The sequence below is a fragment of the Hyaena hyaena genome, unplaced genomic scaffold (genome assembly GCF_003009895.1).
Source record: "Hyaena hyaena isolate Hyena2069 unplaced genomic scaffold, ASM300989v1 scaffold_477, whole genome shotgun sequence".
Classification (NCBI taxonomy): domain Eukaryota; kingdom Metazoa; phylum Chordata; class Mammalia; order Carnivora; family Hyaenidae; genus Hyaena; species Hyaena hyaena.
In genome coordinates this window covers 780082-802198 of record NW_024081112.1, presented here as the reverse complement: position 1 = coordinate 802198, position 22117 = coordinate 780082, and the positions used below count along the sequence as shown (strand labels likewise).

Here is a 22117-nt window from a genome sequence, read left to right as displayed (position 1 = left end):
TTCGGCAGAATGATATGCCAGATTGGCTGTAATTTAACCAGACTGGTACTCTGAATTGTTAAACGGTAGAACTTTAGCATGAAATGGTTAAGACTTCTAAAGAAAATTACCAAAATTTGCTGAAAACTTAAATGGAGAGGTAAATTACAATAGTAAATTGGAAATGGAATATTAGAATGATTTCAGTTCTTAAGTTATTTTACAGTTTAATGCCATTCCAATCAATCCCAATGGATTACTTTGTTAATTTGACAAAATAAATTTAAAATTAATCCTGAAACAATAAACAGATACTTGCACTATTGTTGAAATGAATGAAGGGTAGACCCCAGAAACAAATTCTGTCTTATGGGAATCAGAGTCTCTTATGAGAGTTTGGAGTTGGGATAGTCTTTTTGGGGCTCTAATTTTGACCTGAGGAAACACAAACTGGATCTGGTGCTTGGAGAAACAGAAGAAGTTATTTTGTAGAAAGAAGAAAAACAAATACGAAGAAGACAACAAGACAGATAGAGAAAGAATACTATCAGTTTTTAGCTTCTGGTTTTTGTGCTGAGTTGGTAATATTCCTGCCTTTTGGTTCTGTGATTCATCCTAAATATTTAGGAAAAAATTTCCTTTATTAAGCTATTTCAAGTTTATTTACTGGAAAGGTGTCTTAAGTGCTAGGGATGTAGTGAAAAAATAAAGTGAACAAGGTTCCTGCCTCAAAGGAGCTTTACATTTTGCCAGGAGGAAACAGATGACAAATAAGCACATACATGCTGGGTGGTGGTATTAAATGACCTTACATGATAAGGTACATGCTCTCAGTAAAGATCCCTCTGAGGAATTAACACTTGAGCAAAAATCTGAGAGCAAGCAGTGAAAGTATCAGGAATAAGAGCATTTCAGGCTGAGGGAAGGGCAGATATAATGAGGCCAGGGCACCTGGGTGGCTCAGTTGGTTAAGTGTCCAACTTTGGCTCAGGTCATGGTATCCTGATTCATGAGTTCAAGCCCCGCATTGGGCTCTGTCCTTACAGTACAGAGCATGCTTTGGATCCTATCCTCTGTCTCCATGCCACTACCTCAAAACTAAAATTAAAAAAAAAGAAAAAAAAAACACTGAGGCTAGATCCTACTGTGTTCAAAGGACATCAAGAAATCTTTAGGTGGCTGGAGCATAAGTGAGGGGATGGTGTGATTGATAAGGTCAGAGACAAGTGTGTAAGAGGTGGTTGTGTGGGGCTCTGTAGGTTAATGTAAAGAGTTAGGTTTTCTTCAGAATAGGAATGGGAAACCATTGTAAGATTTAAAGCAGAAGAGAGACTGTTTTATTTAAGTTTATTTATTCTGATTTTTTTAAAAGTTTGTTTATTTTGAGAGAGAATAGGGGAGGGGCAGAGAGAGGACGATCCCTTTCATGATGTGGGGCTTGAACTCCTGAACCGTGAGATTATGACCTGAGTGGAAGATGGATGCTTAACCTGCTGAGCCACCTAGGCAGACTTGTGTTTTCAATGAATCACTTGGTTGCTGTATTTAGAATAGACTGGGGAGTGGTTAACCGCAGTAGAAAGGAGACCAAGTGAGATGGTGGTGGCTTAGACTGAGGTAGTCAAAGTGGAGGTAATCAAAGTTGTTAGATCCTAGGTGTTTTTTTCTGAAGGAAGATGGATTACATATAGGGTGTGCAAGAAACAAGTTAAGAATGACTCCCAGGTTTTTGTTTGAAAGTGTTGGAAGGACTCAATTTTCTTTTACTGAGACAGGGAAGATCTGGAGGTAGAGTGGGGTTCAACTTTAAAGTATGAACTTTGAGGTGCCTGTTAGACATGTATGTGGGAATTAACTCTTGGTGCCCTCTGAACTATTATAAAGTATTTCTCACTGGACTATATTCTAGTACTAATGTCTATAATTTTAGTCTTTGTTTTTTTTTTTTAATAATGACCTCTAAGTTATTTTGAGAGTGAAATAGCATGCATGCTCTAGCAAAGGAAGGTCAGAAAGAGACGGAGAGAGTCTTAAGAGGCTCTGTGCTGTCAGCTCTGTTATACAAACCTGGGAGATCATGACCTGAACTGAAATCAGGAGTCTGAGCTTAACCAACTGAGCCACCGAGACCCCCCCCCCAAAAGTAGGTTAATATGTAAATGGAGAACTAAATCAGTCTCTCTCACTGTTGTTTGTTTGTTTGTTTTTTTGACAGTTGCTTTCACTTGTTAATTTCTGAGGTAAACAAGTTAAAGGATGAGTGAACTGGAACAGTTGAGGCAGGAAGCTGAACAACTTCGGAATCAGATCCAGGTAAGAAAGTTTCTCATTTTGAAATTAACACTTTTATTTATTAGTACCAGCAATGAATAAAAGTTGTTCATTACTTCATCAGTCTATATATATTAAATTGAAAAGGCTTGAAATGGTCAGTTTGTTTTTATCATACCTTTGAAGTACTCTATAAAAATGATTCCTGAAAGATCTCTCTGTGGACTTATGGCCTCTGTGTCCCTAAGAAATTAATATTATGTATGGAATTCCTGCAAACGTCATTCTCTTTTTAGTTACACACCTGGAATCATAGTTTGATTTTTGGTGCAATACGATGAGGCAGGTATTATCACATTGTAATTGTAATACACTAGAAAAATAGGAATCTCTAAAACATTACGGGAAAAACATTAAAAATTATTAGTGGCATAATAAAGATATATCTGTCATCTTTCACTCTTGGAAATCAACTCAAAACAGGAGGATCTTAAAAGTTGCATCTTAAAAAATAAAAGACACTTAGGATTTCACACTAAGAGTCAAATGGAGTGACACATCAAGGCTTGAGAAGGCTCTGAGAGAGGGTTTCTGCAAAGTGGGGAGCGCTCCATCAGCAGCACCCGTAATCCTCTTAGGAACAGTGGAAACAGATGTTTCCCTGGACAGAGGAATAACAAGAAAGTAGAGATAAAAGATGGCATGTCTACATTCCTTCATGTTTAGGAAGCCTCTTAGTGAGCATGGTGGAGGAAAGAGACTGAATTGTAGCTCAGCGCTGCCTACTTTTTGTAGGGAAAGCAAAGGCTGAATCAGAGATAGGAATGAAGAACTTCAGTACAAATGGGGGAGAATTCCTGAGAACTTGGAACACATGCTTACCCCACCCTGCCGCCCCTGCTCTGAACCTTTTGCAATGGCTGTTTCAGAAGAACTCTTCTAATTTGAAAGCAAAGAGTAAGAAGAAAGGAAGAAGCACAGGATCTATAGAAGGGTATTAACAAGGGGAGAGGAAAGGAGCAGGAAAAACAAGGGTGACTGAAGAATAGGCACAGAGAAAACATTGTTTCTTTTTTTTTATTTTTAAATGTTTTTATTCATTTCTAGGGGAGAGAGAGAGAGAGAGAGAGACAGCGTGAGCAGGGGAGGGTCAGAGAGAGAGGGAGACACAGACTCTGAAATAGGCTCCAGGCTCCGAGCTGGCAGTCAGCACAGAGCCCGACGCGGGGCCCGAACCCACAAACTGCGAGATCGTGACCCAAGCGAAAGTCGGACGCTTAACTGACTAAGCCACTCAGGCGCCCCAAGAAAACATTGTTTCTGATTGGATTGAAATTATAACCAAATCTTACTGCCAGGAATTCAAGGCAGAGAATGATTTGGATGTGAATAAGAACTGAGTCTAATAGTTTAGATGTTTGAACAAAGCTGTCCAAACAAAGGAGGGATTTATTTTGCCTATGATGATGAGAGAAAGCTTCATAGAGTAATCTCTAAATTAGATGATGTTGTCAACACCTGAATGGATCCTCAGTGATCTCTACTTTGTATCATTTGCTCTACATGCTGAACAGGACTGACTCATTGGCTGTGCACATGGTCACATGACCAGCCATGTCATTTAAAAAATTCTATTCTCTGTGTATATGAACTTGGCCTTTTAAAATTACATGTAAGTTAGATCACATGGTATTTGTTTTTGTCTGACTTGTTTCACTTAGCATAATGCCTACAGGGTCCATCCATGTTGTTGGTTGGAAATGGCAAGATCTCTCTCTCTCTCTCTCTCTTTTAAGTAGGCTTCAGGCCCAGTGCAGAGCCCAACACAGGGCTTGAACTCCCGACCCGGAGATCAAGAGTCAGATGCTTAACTGATTGAGAGCCTAGGTGCCCTAACATCTTTTTTTTTTTTTTTTTTTAAATGGCTGAATACTATTCCTGTGCATGTGTACATACATTTTCTTTACTTACTCCTTTATTGATGGACACTTAAGTTGTTTCCATGTCCTAGCTATTTGAATAATGCTGCAATGAACATAGGTGTGCGTATATCTTTTTGAGTTGGTATTTTGGTTTTCCTCTGATAAATACCAGAAGTAGAATTGCTGGATCATATGGTAATTTATTTTTAATTTTTTTGGGGGAAACTCCCTACTGTTTTCCACAGTGGCTGCACAAATGCACATTCCCACCAACTGTGCACAAGCGTTCCCTTTTCTCCACATCCTTGCCAGCACTCATTATCTTTTTGATATCTGCCATTTTAACAGGTGTGAGGTAATGTTCATTGGGGTTTTGATTTGCCTTTCCCTGATCGTTAGTTATGTTGAGCACCTTTTCATGTGTCTTTTGGCCATCCATGTCTTCTCTGGAAAAATGTCTATTCAGGTTCTCTGCCCCCCCCCCCCATATCATTTATTGTCAAGTTGGGTAACATACTGTGTATACAGTGTGCTCTTGGCTTGGGAGTAGATTCCCATGATTCATCGCTTACATACAACACCCAGTGCTCATCCCAACAAGTGCCCTCCTCAGTGCCTATCACCCATTTTCTCATCTTGTCCAATGCTCCACCCCCCCCCCGCCCCATCAACCCTTAGTTCTCTCTCTCTCTCTTTTTTTTTTTTTTTTAAGAGTCTCTTATGGCTTGGCTCCCTCTCTGTTTGAAACTATTTTTTTCCTACCCCATGGTCTTTTGTTAAATTTCTCAAATCCATATAGGAGTGAAAACATACCTATATCTGTCTTTGACTTATTTCACTTAGCACAATACCCTCCACTTCCATCCACATTGTTACGAATCTCTGCCCATTTTTTGATCAGATTGTTTTGTTTATTTTGATGTTGGTTATATAAAGTCTTTATATATTTTGGACATTAACCCCTTATGGGACAAATCATTTGCAAATATCTTCTCTTATTTAGTAGGTTGCCTTCTGTTTTGTTGACGGTTTCTTTTACTGTGCAAAAGCTTCTTATTTTAGTGTAGTTCCAGTAGTTTGTTTTGCTTTTGTTTCCCTTGCCTGAGGAGACCTATTCAAATATATGTTGCTAGGGGTTTTTTGTTGTTTATTTTTGAGAGAGAGCGAGAGCAGGAGCATGTGGGAGAGGGGCAGAAACAGGGAGACAGAATCCGAAGCAGGCTCACCTCTGAGCTGTCAGCACAGAGCCTAACATGGGGCTCCAACTCAGGGACTGCAAGACCATGACCTGAGCCAAAGTTGGACGTTTAACTAATGGAGCCATACAGGCACTCCTGTTTTGTATGTGTAGTTTGTTTGTTTTCAAGGAGTTTTATGGTTTCAGGTCTCATGTTTAGGTCTTTAATCCATTTTGAGTTTATTTTTGTGTGTGGTGTAAAGTGGTCTAGTTTTGTAGCAGGATTCTTGCACATAGTCATGACACCAAGGCTTTTCTTTCCAGGAAGCAACTTTATTCAAGCTGTCATCGCGCAGTAGGGTTCCTAAGAACTGAGCCCCAAACACCATGTGGCGTGGTTTTTTATATACTGCTTTGTCTCCCGTATATGGTAACACACAACATGCAGTCTGATTAACGTGGTCTCATGTTACAAGGTCGTGAGGGATGTCCTCACATACAGGAATAGCAAGGTTGCCTTGAGATGTTGTTTTTTTTTTTCCTTCCCTTAGGGAAGGAACCCTACCACAGTTTCATTCTTTGCATGTAAATGTCCAGTTTTCCCACTCCCATTTATTGAAGGACTGTCTCCTCCCCCCCTCCCCATTGCATCCTTTGTTATGGATTGATTGGCCATATAAACATGCATTTATTTCTGGGCACTGTCCTGTTGTATTGATTTGTCTATTGTGTCAGTACCATACTGTTTTGATTTACTATGACTTAGAAGTATGGTTTGAAATTTGGAATTGTGATACCTCCAACTTTGTTCTTTCTCAGATTAGCTATTCAGCTTTGGCTGTTCAGGGTCTTTTGTGGTTGCATACAGATTTTAGGATACTTTGTTCTGGTTCTGTGAAAAATTCTATTGGTGTTTGGGGATTGCATTGAATCTGTAGATTATTTTGGGTAGTATGGACATTTTGACAGTATTCGTTCAATCCATGGGCATAGTATATTTTCCCTTTTTTTAAAAATTGGATTGTTTTGCTTTTGAGTTGTCCAAGGTCTTTGTTTTGGATCTTAACCCCTTATCAGATACAGGATTTACAAATATTCTCTCCCTTCCAGAAGGTTGCTTTTTCATTTTATTGATGGTTTCCTTTACTGTGCAGAAGCTTTTTAGTTAGATACAGACCCACTTGTTTATTTTTGCCTTTTGTTGTCTTTGCTTTGGGCGTCCAATCCAAAAAATCATTGCGAAGAGAGATGTCAAGGAGCTTACCACCTATATTTTTTTCTAGTAGTTTTATGGTTTCAGGTGTTACATTCAAGTGTTTAATCCATCTTGAGTGTATTTTTGTTGATGGTGTAAGATAGTGGTACAGTTTCATTCTTTTGCTTGTGGCTATCCAGTTTTTCCAACACTGTTGAAGAGACTGTCTTTCCCCTATTGTCATAAATGAATTGACCCTATATGCATGGGTATATTTCTGGTCTCTCTGTTCTGTTAATCTATATGTTCATTTTTATCACAATTCTGTACTCTTTGGTTACTGTGGCTTTGTAATGTAATTTGAAATCAGAACATGATGCCTCCGGTTTTGTTCTTTTGTCTCACATTTCTTTGGCTATTTAGGGTGTTTTGTGGTTTCATACAGATTTTAGGATTATTTGTAATTTTGTGGAAAATGTATCTGTGGAATTTTGATACAGATTGCATTGCATCTGTAGCTTGTTTTGAGTAGTATGGACATTTTAACAATATTCTTTCAATCCATGGGCATAGAATGACTTTCCGTTGATTTGTGTCTTTAGTTTCTTTCATCTTCCCTATTTTCAGTGCACAGGTCTTTTCACTTCCTTGGTTAAATTTATCCCTAGGTATTTTTTCCTTTTGATGCAATTGTAAATGGGATTGTTCTCTTGATTTCTTCGTGATAGTTAATTATTAGTGTATAGAAATACAGTAGATTCTTGTATGTTTTGTGTGTCTTACAGCTTTACTGAATTTATTTCTAATGGTTTATTAATAAGATTCTTTAGGGTTTCCTATATATAATGTCAAAATAGTGACAGCTTTATTTCTTCCTTTCTGATTTGGATGCCTTTATTCCTTTTTCTTGCCTAATTGCTCTGGCAGAGACTTCCAGTAATGTTGGATTAAAGTGGAAAGTGTAGGCATCCTTGTCTTATTCCTGATGTTAGAGGAAAAGCATCCAGCTTTTCATCATTGAATATGATGTTATCAGCTTGTCCTTTTACCTTTTTTATGTTGAGGTACATTTCCTCTATACTCCCATTGTCGAGGGTTTTTATCATAAATGGATGTTGCATTTTGTCAGATGCCTTTCCTTCATCTATTGAGATGGTCATACAGTTCTTATCTTTCATTTTGTTAATGTACTGTGTCACATTGATGTGTGGATGCTGAGCCATCCTTCTACCCCTAAATACGTCCCACTTGATTATGGTGTGTGATTGTTTCCATGTACTGCTGAATTTGGTTTGCTAATATTTAATTGAGGTTTTACATCTATGTTCATCAGGGATAGTGACCTGTAATTTTCTTGTGATGTCCTTGTCTGGAATGATTGGCTAGGCACACTGTCACCTGTCGTTCTCACTTCATCCTCATAGCAACTCTGTGAGGTAAATGGTGTTGCTTCATTTTATAGCTGAGGAGACTGATCCTCAGTGAGATTAAATAACTGGCCAAAGTAATATAACTGCTAAGTGGTAGAGCCAGGATTCAGTTGAGGTGTATTGTGATGCCAGAGTCTGTGCCCCAACACCACTGCCGCACTGCCTCCCAACTCTGCGGCCCGGCTGGCATCCCGTTCTACATCCTGTGTTGTAGCCATAGATCTCTGGTGGCCATATTCTGAACGTGCATTGGTCTTTCCCACTTTATCGCCCATTTACAAGCTGTTTCCTTTGCCCAGAATTATGCTATCTTTGCTCCAGTTTTGCTCCTATGACTCCAGGTCATTGAGTCCCTTCATCTGAAAAGACTCCCCAGAGTCCTCCAGTTGGATTTATTCTCCATTTATTGGAAGGCTGCACGGCATGGTGGAAAGTGCATGGGCTTTGCCTTTTAAATCTTCTGTGGCCTTGAGCAAGTTTAACTTCTTTGCCTGGCATCTTTGCTGTAAAGCAAAGGTTAGTGGAGATGATTAAATGAAATGACATGGAAAGAACTTACTAATAAATGGTAGCTCCTTACTTCTGTAGCACTTTGGACTTGTGTTACAGGGCTGATCACAGCCAGCCTTGTTTTAAATAGTTCCTTGTGCACATTTGCCTCTGCTACTTTTACGTGGATGGAGAATTCTGTATCTTTTTTTTTAAAATACAGTTTATTGTCAAGTTAGTTTCCATATAACACCCAGTGCTCATCCCAACAAGTGCCCTCCTCCATGCCCATCACCCATTTCTCCCTCTCCCCCACTTCCCATCAGCTTTCAGTTTGTTCTCAGTATTTAAGAGTTTCTTATGGCTTGCCTCCCCGCCTCTCCTCAACTATTTTTTTTCCCCTTCCCCTCCCCTATGGTCCTCTGTTATAACTTATGGTATCTGTCTTTCTCTGCCTGACTTTTTTCACTTAACATCATACCCTTGAGTTCCATCCACATTGCTACAAATGGCCAGATTTCATCCTGTCTTATTGCCATGTAGTATTCCATTGTATATATAAACCACATCTTCTTGATCCATTCATCAGTTGATGGACATTTAGGCTCTTTCCATGATTTGGTTATTTCTGTGCCCCTAGGCATCAGCACTCCTGTATCCCTTGAGTAAATTCCTAGTAGTGCTGTTAGTGGGTCTTAGGGGGAGTTCTATTGTTAATTTTCTAGGAACCTCCGCACTGTTTTCCAGAGAGGCTGCACCAGTTTACATTCCCACCAACAATGTAAGAGGGTGAACGTTTTCTCCACATCCTCGCCAGCATCTGTATTCTCCAGATTTGTTCATTTTAGCCACTCTGACTGGCATGAGGTGTATGTCAGTATGCTTTTGATTTGTATTTCCCTGATGATGACTGACATTGAACATGGTTTCATGTGTTTGTTGGCCATCTGCATGTCCTCTTTGGAGAAGTGTCTGTTCATGTCTTCTGCCCATTTCTTCACTGGATTATTTGTTTTTTGGGTGTGGAGTTTGGTGAGTTCCTTATAGATTTTGGATACTAGCCCTTCATCTGATAGGTCATTTGCAAATATGTTTTCCCATTCCGTTCATTGCCTATTAGTTTTGTTGATTGTTTCCTTTGCTGTGCAGAAGCTGTTTATCTTGATGAGGTCCCAATAGTTCATTTTTGCTTTTGATTCCCTTGCCTTTGGGGATGTGTCAAGTAATAAATTGTTGCGTCTGAGGTCAATTAGTTTGTTTCCTGCTTTCTCCTCTAGGGTTTTGATGGTTTCCTGTCTCACATTCAGGTCCTTCATCCATTTTGAGTTTATTTTTGTGTATGGTGTAAGAAAGTGGTCTAGTTTCATTCTTCTGCATCTTCCTGTCCAGTTCTCTCAGCACCATCTGTTAAAGAGGCTGTCTTTTTCCATTGGATACGCTTTTCCCGCTTGTCGAAGATTAATTGGTCATACATTTTGGGTCCATTTCTGGGCTCTCTATTCTATTCCATTGGTCTGTGTGTCTGTTTTTGTGCCAATATCATACTGTCTTGATGATTACAGCTTTGTGGTAGAGGCTAAAGTCTGGGATTGTGATGCCTCCCGTTTTGGTTTACTTCTTCAATATTACTTTGGCTATTTGGGGTCATTTGTGGTTCCATACAAATTTTAGGATTGTTTTAGCTTTGAGAAGAATGCTGGTGCAATTTTGATGGGGATTGCATTGAATGTGTAGATTGCTTTGGGCAATATTGACATTTTAACAATATTTATTCTTCTAATTCGTGAGCATGGAATGTTTTTCCATTTCTTTGTGTCTTCTTCAGTTTCCTTCCTGAGTTTTCTGTAATTTTCAGCATACAGATCTTTTACATCTTTGGTTAGGTTTATTCCTAGGTATTTTCTGTTTTTTTGTGCAGTTGTGAATGGGATTAGTTACTTGATTTCTTTTTCTGTTGCTTCATTATTGGTGTATAAAAATGCAACCTATTTCTGTACATTAATTTTTGTACCCTGTGACTTTGCTGAATTCATGAATCAGTTCTAACAGACTTTTAGTGGAGTCTGTCAGGTTTTCCATGTAGAGTATCATGTCATCTGCGAAAAGTGAAAGTTTGACTTCTTCTTTGCCAAGTCTGATGCCTTTTATTTCCTTTTGTTGTCTGATGGCTGATGCTAGGACTTCCAGCACTATGTTAAACAACAGTGGTGAGAGTGGACATCCCTGTCATGATTCTGATCTCTGGGGGAAAGCTCTCAGTTTTTCCCCATTGAGCATGATGTTAGCTGAGGGCTTCTCATAGATGGGTTTTATGATGTTTAAGTAGGTTCCTTCTATCCCGACTTTCTCGAGGGTTTTTATTAAGAAAGGATGTTGTATTTTGTCAAATGCTTTTTATACATCTATTGACAGGATCATAAGGTTCTTTTCTTTTGTTAATGTGATGTATCACATTGATTTTTGCGAATATTGAACCAGCTCTGCAACCCAGGAATGAATCCCACTTGATCATGGTGGATAATTCTTTTTATATGCTGTTGAATTCAAATTGCTAGTGTCTTGTTGAGGATTTTTGCATCCATGTTCATCAGGGATATTGGCCTGTAGTTCTTTTTTTTTTTTTTTTTTTTCTCCTGAGTCTCTGGTTTAGGAATCAAAGTAATGCTGGCTTTGTAGAATGAGTCTGGAAGTTTTCCTTCCATTTCTGTTTTTTGGAACAGCTTGAGAAAAATGGATATTAACTCTTGATTTAAATGTCTGATAGAATTTCCCAGGGAAGCCATCTGGTCCAGGGCTCTGATTTGTTGGGAGATTTTTGATAACTGGAGGATTCTGTGTCTTAATTCCTTTCCTATCTCACCAGCCTCCCAAACACAACTGCATGGGTGTAGGAGCTCCCTGAATCCTCTCCCGTGATTTCAAGTAACCACATGTAGGTAAAGTGCTGTAATCATGACATGTTATATTTAAAGACCCTCCCTTTTGCTTTCCCCCTCACTTCGAGAAATATAATCTAACAGTATACTTAAGTATGGTATAAACACATGACATAATAGAAATGTATGCAATTTTTTTTTTTTTACAAATTTTTTTTTTTTAATATTTTATTTATTTCTAGGAGAGAGAGAGAGAGAGACAGCGTGAGCAGGGGAGGGTCAGAGAGAGAGGGAGTCACAGACTGAAACAGGCTCCAGGCTCTGAGCTGGCAGTCAGCACAGAGCCCGACGCGGGGCTCAAACCCACGAACCGCGAGATCATGACCTAAGTGAAAGTCGGACGCTTAACCGACTAAGCCACCCAGGCGCCCCAGTATGATTTATTTTAAATTAAAAAACAGAAGTAGAGAAAACAGAATTTTCCTTTGTAATTGCTACTTGGAATGGGAAAGTTCATCAGAGCAAGTTCTTCTGAATGTGAACAGAATCTTTGCATGATTGGCAAGTAACTGTTTTATGTAGATGGTTATATTCCAACATCTTGATTTTTACTGATTTGCACTATTCAGTAATTTTCACATGCAGTTTAATTGTGCTTTTAACATTACAAGCCCTGTAGGAAGGCCAGGATTTTTGGTTTGTCTGCTGCTACATCTGTGGTGCCCAGAATAGTACCTGACACAGTGTTCAATGGATTTTTTTTTTCTTTTACTGAATGACTGAATTAAGAAAGATGACCTAAACAAGATTTTCATAAAGCTTAAAATCAGAGAACCCTCTTTTTAGAATTTAGTCTTCGACTCTACCATTTTTGGAACATGGCTCTGGCCATCACTATCCTTTCTGGAAATTCTTTTCATTGTCGGAAAAAGGACTAAATTATTCCTTGCCAAATGAAGTTTCTCAACCCACAATTTGACTAAGAATGAGAGAATCAAATCATATGTTTGTGTAACTACTTAAGAACATCCTTACATAGAGAGATTCTAAGTGTTATAAATAGGTTGAAAGGGCAGCTGAAAGGATCCTGTGTTCCATCTGGTCTTTGCTGCAAGCAGAGGCAGCATATTCCCCTTGGCTGACTGGAATGAGTTGTCCATTTGGGGCATTTATTCAGCAAGTACTGTGTGCTGCCTCTTTGCATAGGAGTCTGCTAAGCTCAATAGAGAAAAACAGAGGATACTACCCTAGTTTTTGAGAGGAAAACGTAGTTTCAAACCTAGTAGGAAGAACTGTGCTTTTGATTTCCCCATATATATGAATCCTCTAAATTTATTGGGGGACTCTTTTGAAAACATTTTGTTGCTTAGGAAATGTTATTTTGTTGTATTAATTCCTGTTTCACTATCTTCTTTTTGATGATTTCCTTCAGATTTAAGGTCACTTTGAAAGGCTCTCCTATAATGCTTAAGCATAAACACCTGCTTACATGTAAGGGCCTTGCTATTAATATAAGAATATAGTTGTGACTCCATGTCAGCTATTCCTTATTAACATAAATTGTTTTGGTTTATCCTGCCTTCATATTTGATATAAAATGTTTTACTTCTAATTGCAAGTATGGTGTATAGTAAGCATTTTAAAGATGTGTTACAGATTTTTAAAAATACTTCTGAAATGACCTGGGTTATGCTATAAATATCCTTCCTCTCACCTCAACTTCTAGATGCCAGAACAAACCAAAAGGGAACCCTGAACTTTTTTGCTGAAGCTTAGTAACAAATATAACTCAGAATACTATGGGCTTATTAAACCAACCTAGTTCATTTTTACTCATGGGGATGCAATTTAAAATCTTTCAATCATAAACCAAAAGTATATTTGCACAATGGACTAGAATTGAGAGTCCTTAAATGAACCCATTTATCTAGGGCCAGTTGATTTTCAGTGAGGATAACAAAGACTATTTGAGAGAGAAAGAATAGTATTTCCAACAGATGGTGCTGGGACAACTGGATATCCACATGCAGAAGAATGAATTTGGACTCCTACCTCAAACCATTTATAAAAATTAACTGAAAATGGTACCTAAATATAAACACTAAAAGTATGAAAATTCTTTGAATTAAGTATAGCTTTTAATCTTTGTGACCTTGGATTAGGCAACAGTTTTTTTAATATTTTTATTTATTTTTAGAGAGGGAGGGATGGAGGAGGAGGGGCAGAGAGAGAGAGAGAGGAAGACACAGAATCTGAAGCAGGCTCCAGGCTTTGAGCTGTCAGCACAGGGCCTGATGCAGGGCTCAAACCCACAAACAGGGAGATCATGACCTGATCTAAAGTCAGACGTTCAACCAGCTGAGCTACCCAGGCACTCCTGGCAACAGCTGAATATGACCCTGAAAGCCCAAGCAACAGAAGAAATCAATCAGACTTCATCAAAATGAAAAACTTGTATATAAGAACACTAATCAAGAAAATGGAAAGACCGTCTACAGAATGTGAAAATACATTATAGAATACTGTACATATAGTATAGGGTATTATAATGTATTATTTAGGGTAAGGGTCTTGTGTCCAGAATATATATAAAGGACTGCTACAATTCAACAATGAACAACAGTTTAAAAATGGGCAAAGGATTTGAATAGACATTTCTTCAAAGAAGATCTACAAATGGCCAATGAGCACATGTACAGATGCTCACCATTACTAATCATTAAAGAAATGCAAATCAAAACTATAGTTAGATACCATTTCACAACCATGAAAATGGCTATAGTAATAAAAGAAAGGTAGCAGTGTTGGTGAGGGTGTGAAGAAATTGGAAAGCTCCTAATACATTCCTGGTTGAAATGTAAAATGGTACAGCTGCTGTGATGAAAACAATTTGACAGGGGCGTCTGGGTGGCTGAGTCGGTTAAGCGTCCGACTTCGGCTCAGGTCATGATCTCACGGTTCATGGGTTTAAGTCCCGCGTCGGGTTCTGTGCTGACAGTTCAGAGTCTGGAGCCTGTTTTGGATTCTGTGTCTCTTTCTCTGCCCCTCTCCTACTTGTGCTCTGTCTCTCTTTGTCTCAAAAATAAACTATAAAAAAAAACAATTTGACATTTGATTAAAAAATTAATCAGAGTTAGCATATCACTTGCCATTCCTAGAAGAATTGAAGACGTGTACACACAACTTGTACGTGAATGTCCACAGCATCGTTATTCATTAAAAATCCAAAAATGGATGGGGCGCCTGGGTGGCTTAGTCGGTTAAGCGTCCGACTTTCGCTTAGGTCATGATCTCGCGGTTCGTGGGTTCGAGCCCCGCGTCGGGCTCTGTGCTGACTGCCAGCTCAGAGCCTGGAGCCTGTTTCAGTCTGTGACTCCCTCTCTCTCTGACCCTCCCCTGCTCACGCTGTCTCTCTCTCTCCTAGAAATAAATAAAAAAAACATTTAAAAAAACAAAACAAAACAAAAAAAACCCAAAAAAGGAAACAACTTAAATATCCATCAGTTAATGGACATACTGTGGAATATTACTCAGCCATAAAAAGAAATGAAGTACTGATGCACCACAATATAGAGGGACCCTGAAAACCTGCATGAAGTGAAAGAAGCCAGACAAAAGGTCCTATTCTAGGATTTTGTTTATATGAAATGTCCAGAATAGGCAATCCATAGAGGTAGAAAGTAAACTACTTATTACCAAGGGATGAAGAAATTGGGAAGTATAGGGTTTTTTTGTTTGTTTTAATGATAAATGTTCTGGAATTGGTGGTGGCAGTTGCACAACATTGTGAATGTACCAGCCACTGAATTTTAAATAAAGATTATGTGGTAATCTTTATTTAAGTCTAAGGTATATTTCTAAGTCTACATTTTCAATGAAAATAGTATTTTAAGTCCTATCCAGAGATTTGTGTTTAAAAGTATTATAATCCTCTTTCTTCAGGATGCCAGGAAAGCATGTAATGATGCAACACTTATTCAGGTAAATTTATTTTTTCTTCATCTTGGTAATTCACATGAAGTAGCTTAACACTGGTGCATATGACATGTAGATGGTTTTATTAGTATTGAGAAAAATGAGATCTCTATTTAAAAACACTGTAACTTGTCAGATGCTGTACATATGCGTTTTAAAGTATACTTGTTAAAATAGAAGCCTGTGGAAAAACAAATACTACAAAACATGTAGATTCATATGTATTTTTTTAGGTTAGCTTCTGATTCTTTTTGATATGTCCTGGTTAACTATTTTTTTCTTACATAAACTCTTAACAAAGGTTTCATTAGCTTAACTAGTACTGATAATTTGTATTAAGGAAATATGTGCTAAAGCTTGCTTTCTTATAGACAGTTAAAATTATACATGTTTTATTTGATCATCTCTTCGATTTTTATTTGTGGCTGGTGTTTTTACTAAAGTAAGTAAAATCATTTTAAAAGTTGATAGTCTGTAGTAGATATTCTCACAGGAAGGTGTGCAAATAGGATAATTTTAAATCCTACTTTTTCTTCAATTTACTGATCCTATAATCTATAATCTATAATGACTCTGGAATTATTTAAACTACCTTTAGTTGCTATCAGTTTGTTTTGTGTCTTATGCCTGTTGTTTCTACTTTATTTTCTGAGCTATGTCTAAGGTAGAAAATAACATTCTTGATGCTTTCTAAAGATCACATCCAATATGGATTCCGTGGGTCGAATACAGATGCGAACAAGACGTACGCTGAGGGGTCACCTGGCTAAAATCTATGCGATGCATTGGGGATATGATTCAAGGTTTGTATCTTCCATCATCCAACTGTTGGAATTATTTTCATTAAGAATCATTTGGGGTGCCTGGGTGGCTTAGTCGGTTAAGCGTCCGACTTTCGCTTAGGTCATGATCTCGCGGTTTGTGGGTTCGAGCCCTGCGTCGGGCTCTGTGCTGACTGCCAGCTCAGAGCCTGGAGCCTATTTCAGAGTCTTTGTCTCCCTCTCTCTCTGACCCTCCCCTGCTCATGCTGTCTCTCTCTCTCCTAGAAATAAATAAAAAAATATTAAAAAAAAATCATTTGCATTTTCTTTGAAAACCAGCTATATATTATGGGATGTTTGTAGAAAATGCTTCAGATATGAAGACCTTGCTTTTACTAAAAATAATTCCTTGACACTTGAAATGTTTCGAAACCTTTAATATGGAAAATAAATTTACCTCTCAAAAATATCCTTTATCATATGGTCCATGTAAACTGTTTAGGATTTCTTTTCCTTGCAGTGGGTTATTATACTGTGTTTTTCCTTAATGCGGCAAAGGCAGCTTTATTGTGTATTAACCTTAATTTCAGTGAATATGCAATATTTGAATATTGTTGCTGTGTACAAGTTACTGTATATTGCTATAATTATTTACTACCTAGAATCACAAAAGATAGAATTACATAATACAAGTACACTCAATACATCTTCTATTTCCCTAAGCCCAGTGTACAAGTACATGTGTATGTATGTATGCCCACGCACACTGCTGCTGTCTGGTTTATGCTTGGATGGTTGCTCATCATGATTTACTTGGCTCCTGGGCTTCTAGAGTAACTCCAGTTGCAGATTGGCCTGCTGCCGTAGTGGTTGACTTGTTCTTTTGATTTGGTTATTGTCATCGGGAAAAGTCCCAACTAAGAAATCTTTTTTTTTTTTTTTTTTTTTTGAGTTTATTTATTTTGAGAGAGTGTGTGTGAGTAGAGGTGGGGCAGAAAGAGAGGGAGAGAGTGGATCCCAAGCAGGCTCCATGCTGTCAGCGTGGAGCCTGATGCTGGGCTGGATCTCCCAAATCATGGGATCATGACCTCAACCTAAATCAAAGGTCAGATGCTTAACCGACTGACCCACCCAGGTGCCCAAGAAATTATTTTTTAATAAAAGTTGGACATTTATTCTTTCCCAGGAGAAACTAAAAAGGTTGTGCCTGCTGCAGATGTCATCTTATTGCTTGGCATAGCTTAGCGTAAATGGGATACTTGGGTCCAGTAACATAGAAATGTGCCTCCTGTGGGGTGATAGGATGGCTCAGTTGGTTAAATGACTGCCTCTTGATTTCAGCTCAGGTTATGATCTTAGAGTTGTGAGAACAAGCCCTGAATCAGGCTCCATGCTGAATGTGGAGCCTGCTTAAGATCCTCTTTCTCTCTCTCTTTGCCCCTTCCCTGCTCACTCTGTCTCTCTCTTAAAAAAAAAAAAGTGCCTCCTAGGAGGGGAAAAATAAAGTTATATAATAGACAGGTGGCATAAAGTTAGGCCAAATGTTTTATTTTTAAAGAAGTTTAAGAAAAAAAAGTCTCCCCATTGATGCAGCAAACTTTTAATTGAAAATACAGTCACTTGAAATAATGTTACTTTCTTTCCTCAAAATTTCTCAAGAATATTAATCTTCATAGAAAAACATCAAGGAACCTGTCTTGATCAGTTCATCACTTAATAGTTCTTCTCACCTTGATGTTGATGGTGCCAATTGATTTTTTTTAAGTTTATTTTAAGAATGAGAGAATCCCAATCAGACCCAGGGCTCGATCTCATGAACCATGAGATCATGACCAGAGTTGAAATCAAGAGTTGGACACTTAATCTTCTTAGCCACCTAGGTGCCCCAGATGCCAGTTGATTTTTTACAGGATTTATTTCCCGTCTGCCTTGTGCCCTCATGTTAGATCTTCCTTTCATAAAGAATTTGCTGGTGCCCCTGAATGGCTCAGTCGGTTGGGCATCTGACTTCGGGTCAGGTTGTGATCTCAAAGCTAGTGGATTCAAGGCCCACCTCAGGCTCTGTGCTGACAGCTCAGAGCCTGGAGCCTGCTTTGGATTCTGTGTCTCCCTCTCGCTCTCTGTTCCTTTCCCACTCTTGCTGTCTCTGTCACAAAAATAAATAAAAACTTTTAAGGAAATTAAAAAAAAAGAATTTGCTGCAGTTGCTACATGAAACCCTGCTAATGTTATTTACCTACAGGGAAGGGGTCTGGGTGGCTTGGTAACCCGGAGAGGAAGGTGACTTTTTGCTACTGAATATTTTTTTTTTGTATCTTTTGAATTTTATACCATAGTGAAAATTTTCCAAAGGAAAACAAGAAGTTCAATAACAGTTACTTAGTTTAGAGTTCCTATTTAATAGCCAGCAGACAAAGTCTTCTGCAGTTGAAGCCCATTCTACTTTTCTCACCTATCATGCCCATTTTTCACACACTCTCTGCGACTGGAAAATTCACATATCCTGAAACACTATTTTTCTACCTCTTGTCATTGAACATACCCTCCTCACAGAATATAGACTTCTCTCTACTTTTAGGTCTCAGAATTCCATTTTTCAGTATGCATTCTTAGCAAGACTGCTTGATTAGTTCTACCAGCACTTATTTGTCCCTCTTCTGTTTTCCTGTGGTGTTGATTATGTATCACCCCTCTGACAATTTTCACTTACTTGATTTATTGTGAACGTGTGTAAATATCTTCTCTCCTAGACGCTGGGGCCCTTGAGGGCAGGAGGCATGTCCTGTGTCGCATCTATTAACACTGCGCTGTATTCACAGGCTCTCCATTGAGATTTTTAGATGAAGTGAAATATGGTTGTTAGGCTTTTAGCTACTCTGTTGTCATTAAATTTAAGTCAGTAAATAATCGTCAGTTAATATCTTCAGAATCTTTAATAAGTACTAGAATATTACCATAAAAAAGTTGAATCATTAAAAAGAAAGTTTAATCATAACCAGAGACATTTCTAAAAATGTTTAGGGGCACCTGAGTGGCTCAGTCAGTTAAGCATCCGACTTTGGCTCAGGTCATGATCTCCCAGTTCTTGGGTTCAACCCCCCACATCGGGCTCTGTGCTCTCAGCTAGCTAAGAGCCTGGAGTCTGCTTCAGATTCTGTGTCTCCCTCTCTCTCTGATCCTCCCCTGCTCATTCACTTGCTCATGCTCTCGCTCTCTCTCTCTCTCTCTCAGAAATAAATAAAAACATTGAAAAATAAATAAAAAATAAAAATGTTTAAATTTTGCTCAATTCTATGTCATTGAAAATTTTTGTCATGCAGAATAAATTCGAGAAGATATTTTCTGGTATCAAGTTTTTAATTAGAAAAATTGTTTTTTTCTTTTCTGAACTGTTCTACATTAATGCAGTGCATGACTAATTTAAACTACCTTTTTCCTCTGTCAAATTATTTTTGTGTTTTTTCTTATAGGTTACTAGTCAGTGCTTCTCAGGATGGAAATTTAATTATTTGGGATAGCTACACAACAAATAAGGTAGGATTTCTTAATCATTCTCTTAAGTAACCTTTTATTTAGTTTGGTGTCCAACAGTTTTTTCCTTCATTACTTCGAACTTTAATTTCCTTCAAAGATAAATTTATTCCATCTGTTTTAATCCAATTCCTCTATTTGGGCTTAGTGTTTGTTTTTAATATTAAGCCCTTTTATATTCCCAAGGACAACTGTTGGAATATTGTTCAGTGTGTTTTACTTGAGTCTCATATTTTGTATTTGAATATTAGAAAAGAGTGTGCATCAGTTGTAAATATAAATGATTTTAAATTTTATTTTAAGTTGTATTTATTTCAGTAATCTCTTCACCCAATATGGGGCTCAAATTCATGATCTTGAGATCAAGACACATGCTCTTAAAACAAACAAACAAAAAAAAATCCTCTTCTGACTGAGCCAGCCAGGCGACCCTGTCAATGATTAAAAAAAATTTTTTTAATGTTTATTTTTTTGAGACAGGGCATGAGTGGGGGAGGGACAGCGAGGGGGCAGGGAGGGAGAGAGGGACCGAGACTGACCGACTGACCTGGAATCTGAAGCAGGCTCCAGGCTCTGAGCTGTCAGCACAGAGCCCAATGTGGGGCTCGAACTCATGAACCATGGGTTTATGACCCTAGCTGAAGTTGGATGCTTAACCGATGGAGCCACCCAAGGTGCCCGATTTTTTCTTTAATTCCCATTTTCTTTTTTTTTTTTTTTTNAAAGTGAAGCTGTGTGTTACTCTGAAGACTAACTCCAGTTACCACTGCTCAGTAACCCCAAGCACATCCAACCTCTTAACATCACTTGGCATCCACACTCGCAGTGACGGAATGACTGTGACCACCTTTTTAATTCATTTATTTATTTATTTAATATTTTTTTAATTTATTTCTAGGAGAGAGAGACAGCGTGAAGAGGGGAGGGTCAGAGAAAGAGGGAGACACAGACTTGGAAACAGGCTCCAGGCTCTGAGGGGGCAGTCAGCACAGAGCCCGACGCGGGGCTCGAACCCACGAACCGCGAGATCATGACCTAAGCGAAAGTCGGACGCTTAACCGACTAAGCCACCCAGGCGCCCCTTAATTCCCATTTTCTAATGTGGCGATGACCCTGAGACTTTTGTTTCTAGTTGTGGGTGTGCCAGAATGCTACTGTGAACCTTTTCTTAGGTCTACTGTAGGTATTGATTTTTGTTTCCGGAGTGCTCAGAAGATGCAGTAGATTGGAGGCAGATTACAACTTCTTCCTATCTTTTGGCAAATCCTACAGGGTCTTGCTAATAATTCCTTCTTCATTGGAAGGAATCCTGATGGAAAAGTGTTGAGTCGTAGGGGAAAACTTACATCAAATACCTGTTAGATTTTGTATATTCTTATATCACTATTTTTACTAAAGATTTAAAAATACAGTTTTTTGAAGCAGACAACTTCAGTCTGGTTGAAATTTTAAAGCTAGCTAAGACAGATTTGCACCAGTTTTTCTATACTAATTGGCCCATATCTTTCAACTATATTTTCCTAGAATAAAATAAGTTTTATTTTTTAATTTTTTTAAAAAATAGTTTTAAAGATATTAAAGTTTTTTGTTTGTTTTAGTGCTTATTTGAGAGAAAGAGCAAGCGAGCAAGCACAAGCTTGGAAGGGGAAGAGAGATAGGGAGACAGAGAATCTGAAGCAGGCTTTAGGCTCTGAGCCATCAGCACAGATCCCAATGCAGGACCTGAACCCACAAATCATGAGATCATGACCTGAGCTGAAGTCAGATGCTTAACCAACTGAGCCACCCAGACATCCCAAAGATATTTTAGATTTAAATAAGAACATCACAGTAATCATACAGTGTGTTGATTCTCTGGACCATTTAGCCTTGCTATTCCAAATTTTGCCACCTACTTGCAAATAATTGGTATTGGTAACAAGGTCCCAGAATGATGTGGGCAGATTAGTGCAAACTTTTACCATTATTTGAATTTGAGCACAGAGTGTATATCCTATTATAAGGATACAGTGCCATCTTTACATGGAAGAACCATTTTAATTGCCTCTGAGACTTGTGTTGTTCACTGTAGTCATGGAGGAAATTCCTCTTTTGAGTGCTATTGCCAAAACAAAGAATTTTATTCTTTTTTTTACTTAATAATTTGAATGGGTAGATTGGTATTGAAACATCCTGTGTCCTTGCTTCTCTTAATAATTTTTAAATGTTTGTTTTTTTATTTAGAGAGCGTGAGTGTGTGTGTACGCAATTAGGGGAGGGTCAGAGAGAATCCCAAGCAGGCTCCATGCTGCCAGCAAGACCCCCAACACAGGGCTCTCCATCTCATGAACTGTGAGATCATGACCTGAGCTGAAATCAAGAGTTGGATCCTTAATGACTGAGCCACCCAGGTGCCCCAAGGGAATTTCTGATGCGAACACTTAAATCTGAATGAATTGATATTAATACAGAAAAAAATAGGTATTTTAATATGAATTAGTATTTTAGGTTTCATTCACTTAAACCATTGCA

At 38.3% G+C, this 22117-nt stretch overlaps 1 protein-coding gene across 1 annotated transcript in view; it reads left to right on the top strand.

Annotated features, from left to right (window-relative positions):
• The window catches only part of GNB4 (G protein subunit beta 4), a 63114-nt gene that overhangs the window by 25713 nt on the left and 15284 nt on the right, over positions 1 to 22117 (top strand). Inside the window, exons 2-5 of the mRNA XM_039254332.1 lie at positions 2195 to 2292; positions 15282 to 15320; positions 16011 to 16117; positions 19546 to 19609. Of these exons, the coding sequence (XP_039110263.1) occupies positions 2236 to 2292; positions 15282 to 15320; positions 16011 to 16117; positions 19546 to 19609 (267 nt within the window). The 5' untranslated portion in view covers positions 2195 to 2235. The remainder of the gene's footprint in view (positions 1 to 2194; positions 2293 to 15281; positions 15321 to 16010; positions 16118 to 19545; positions 19610 to 22117) is intronic.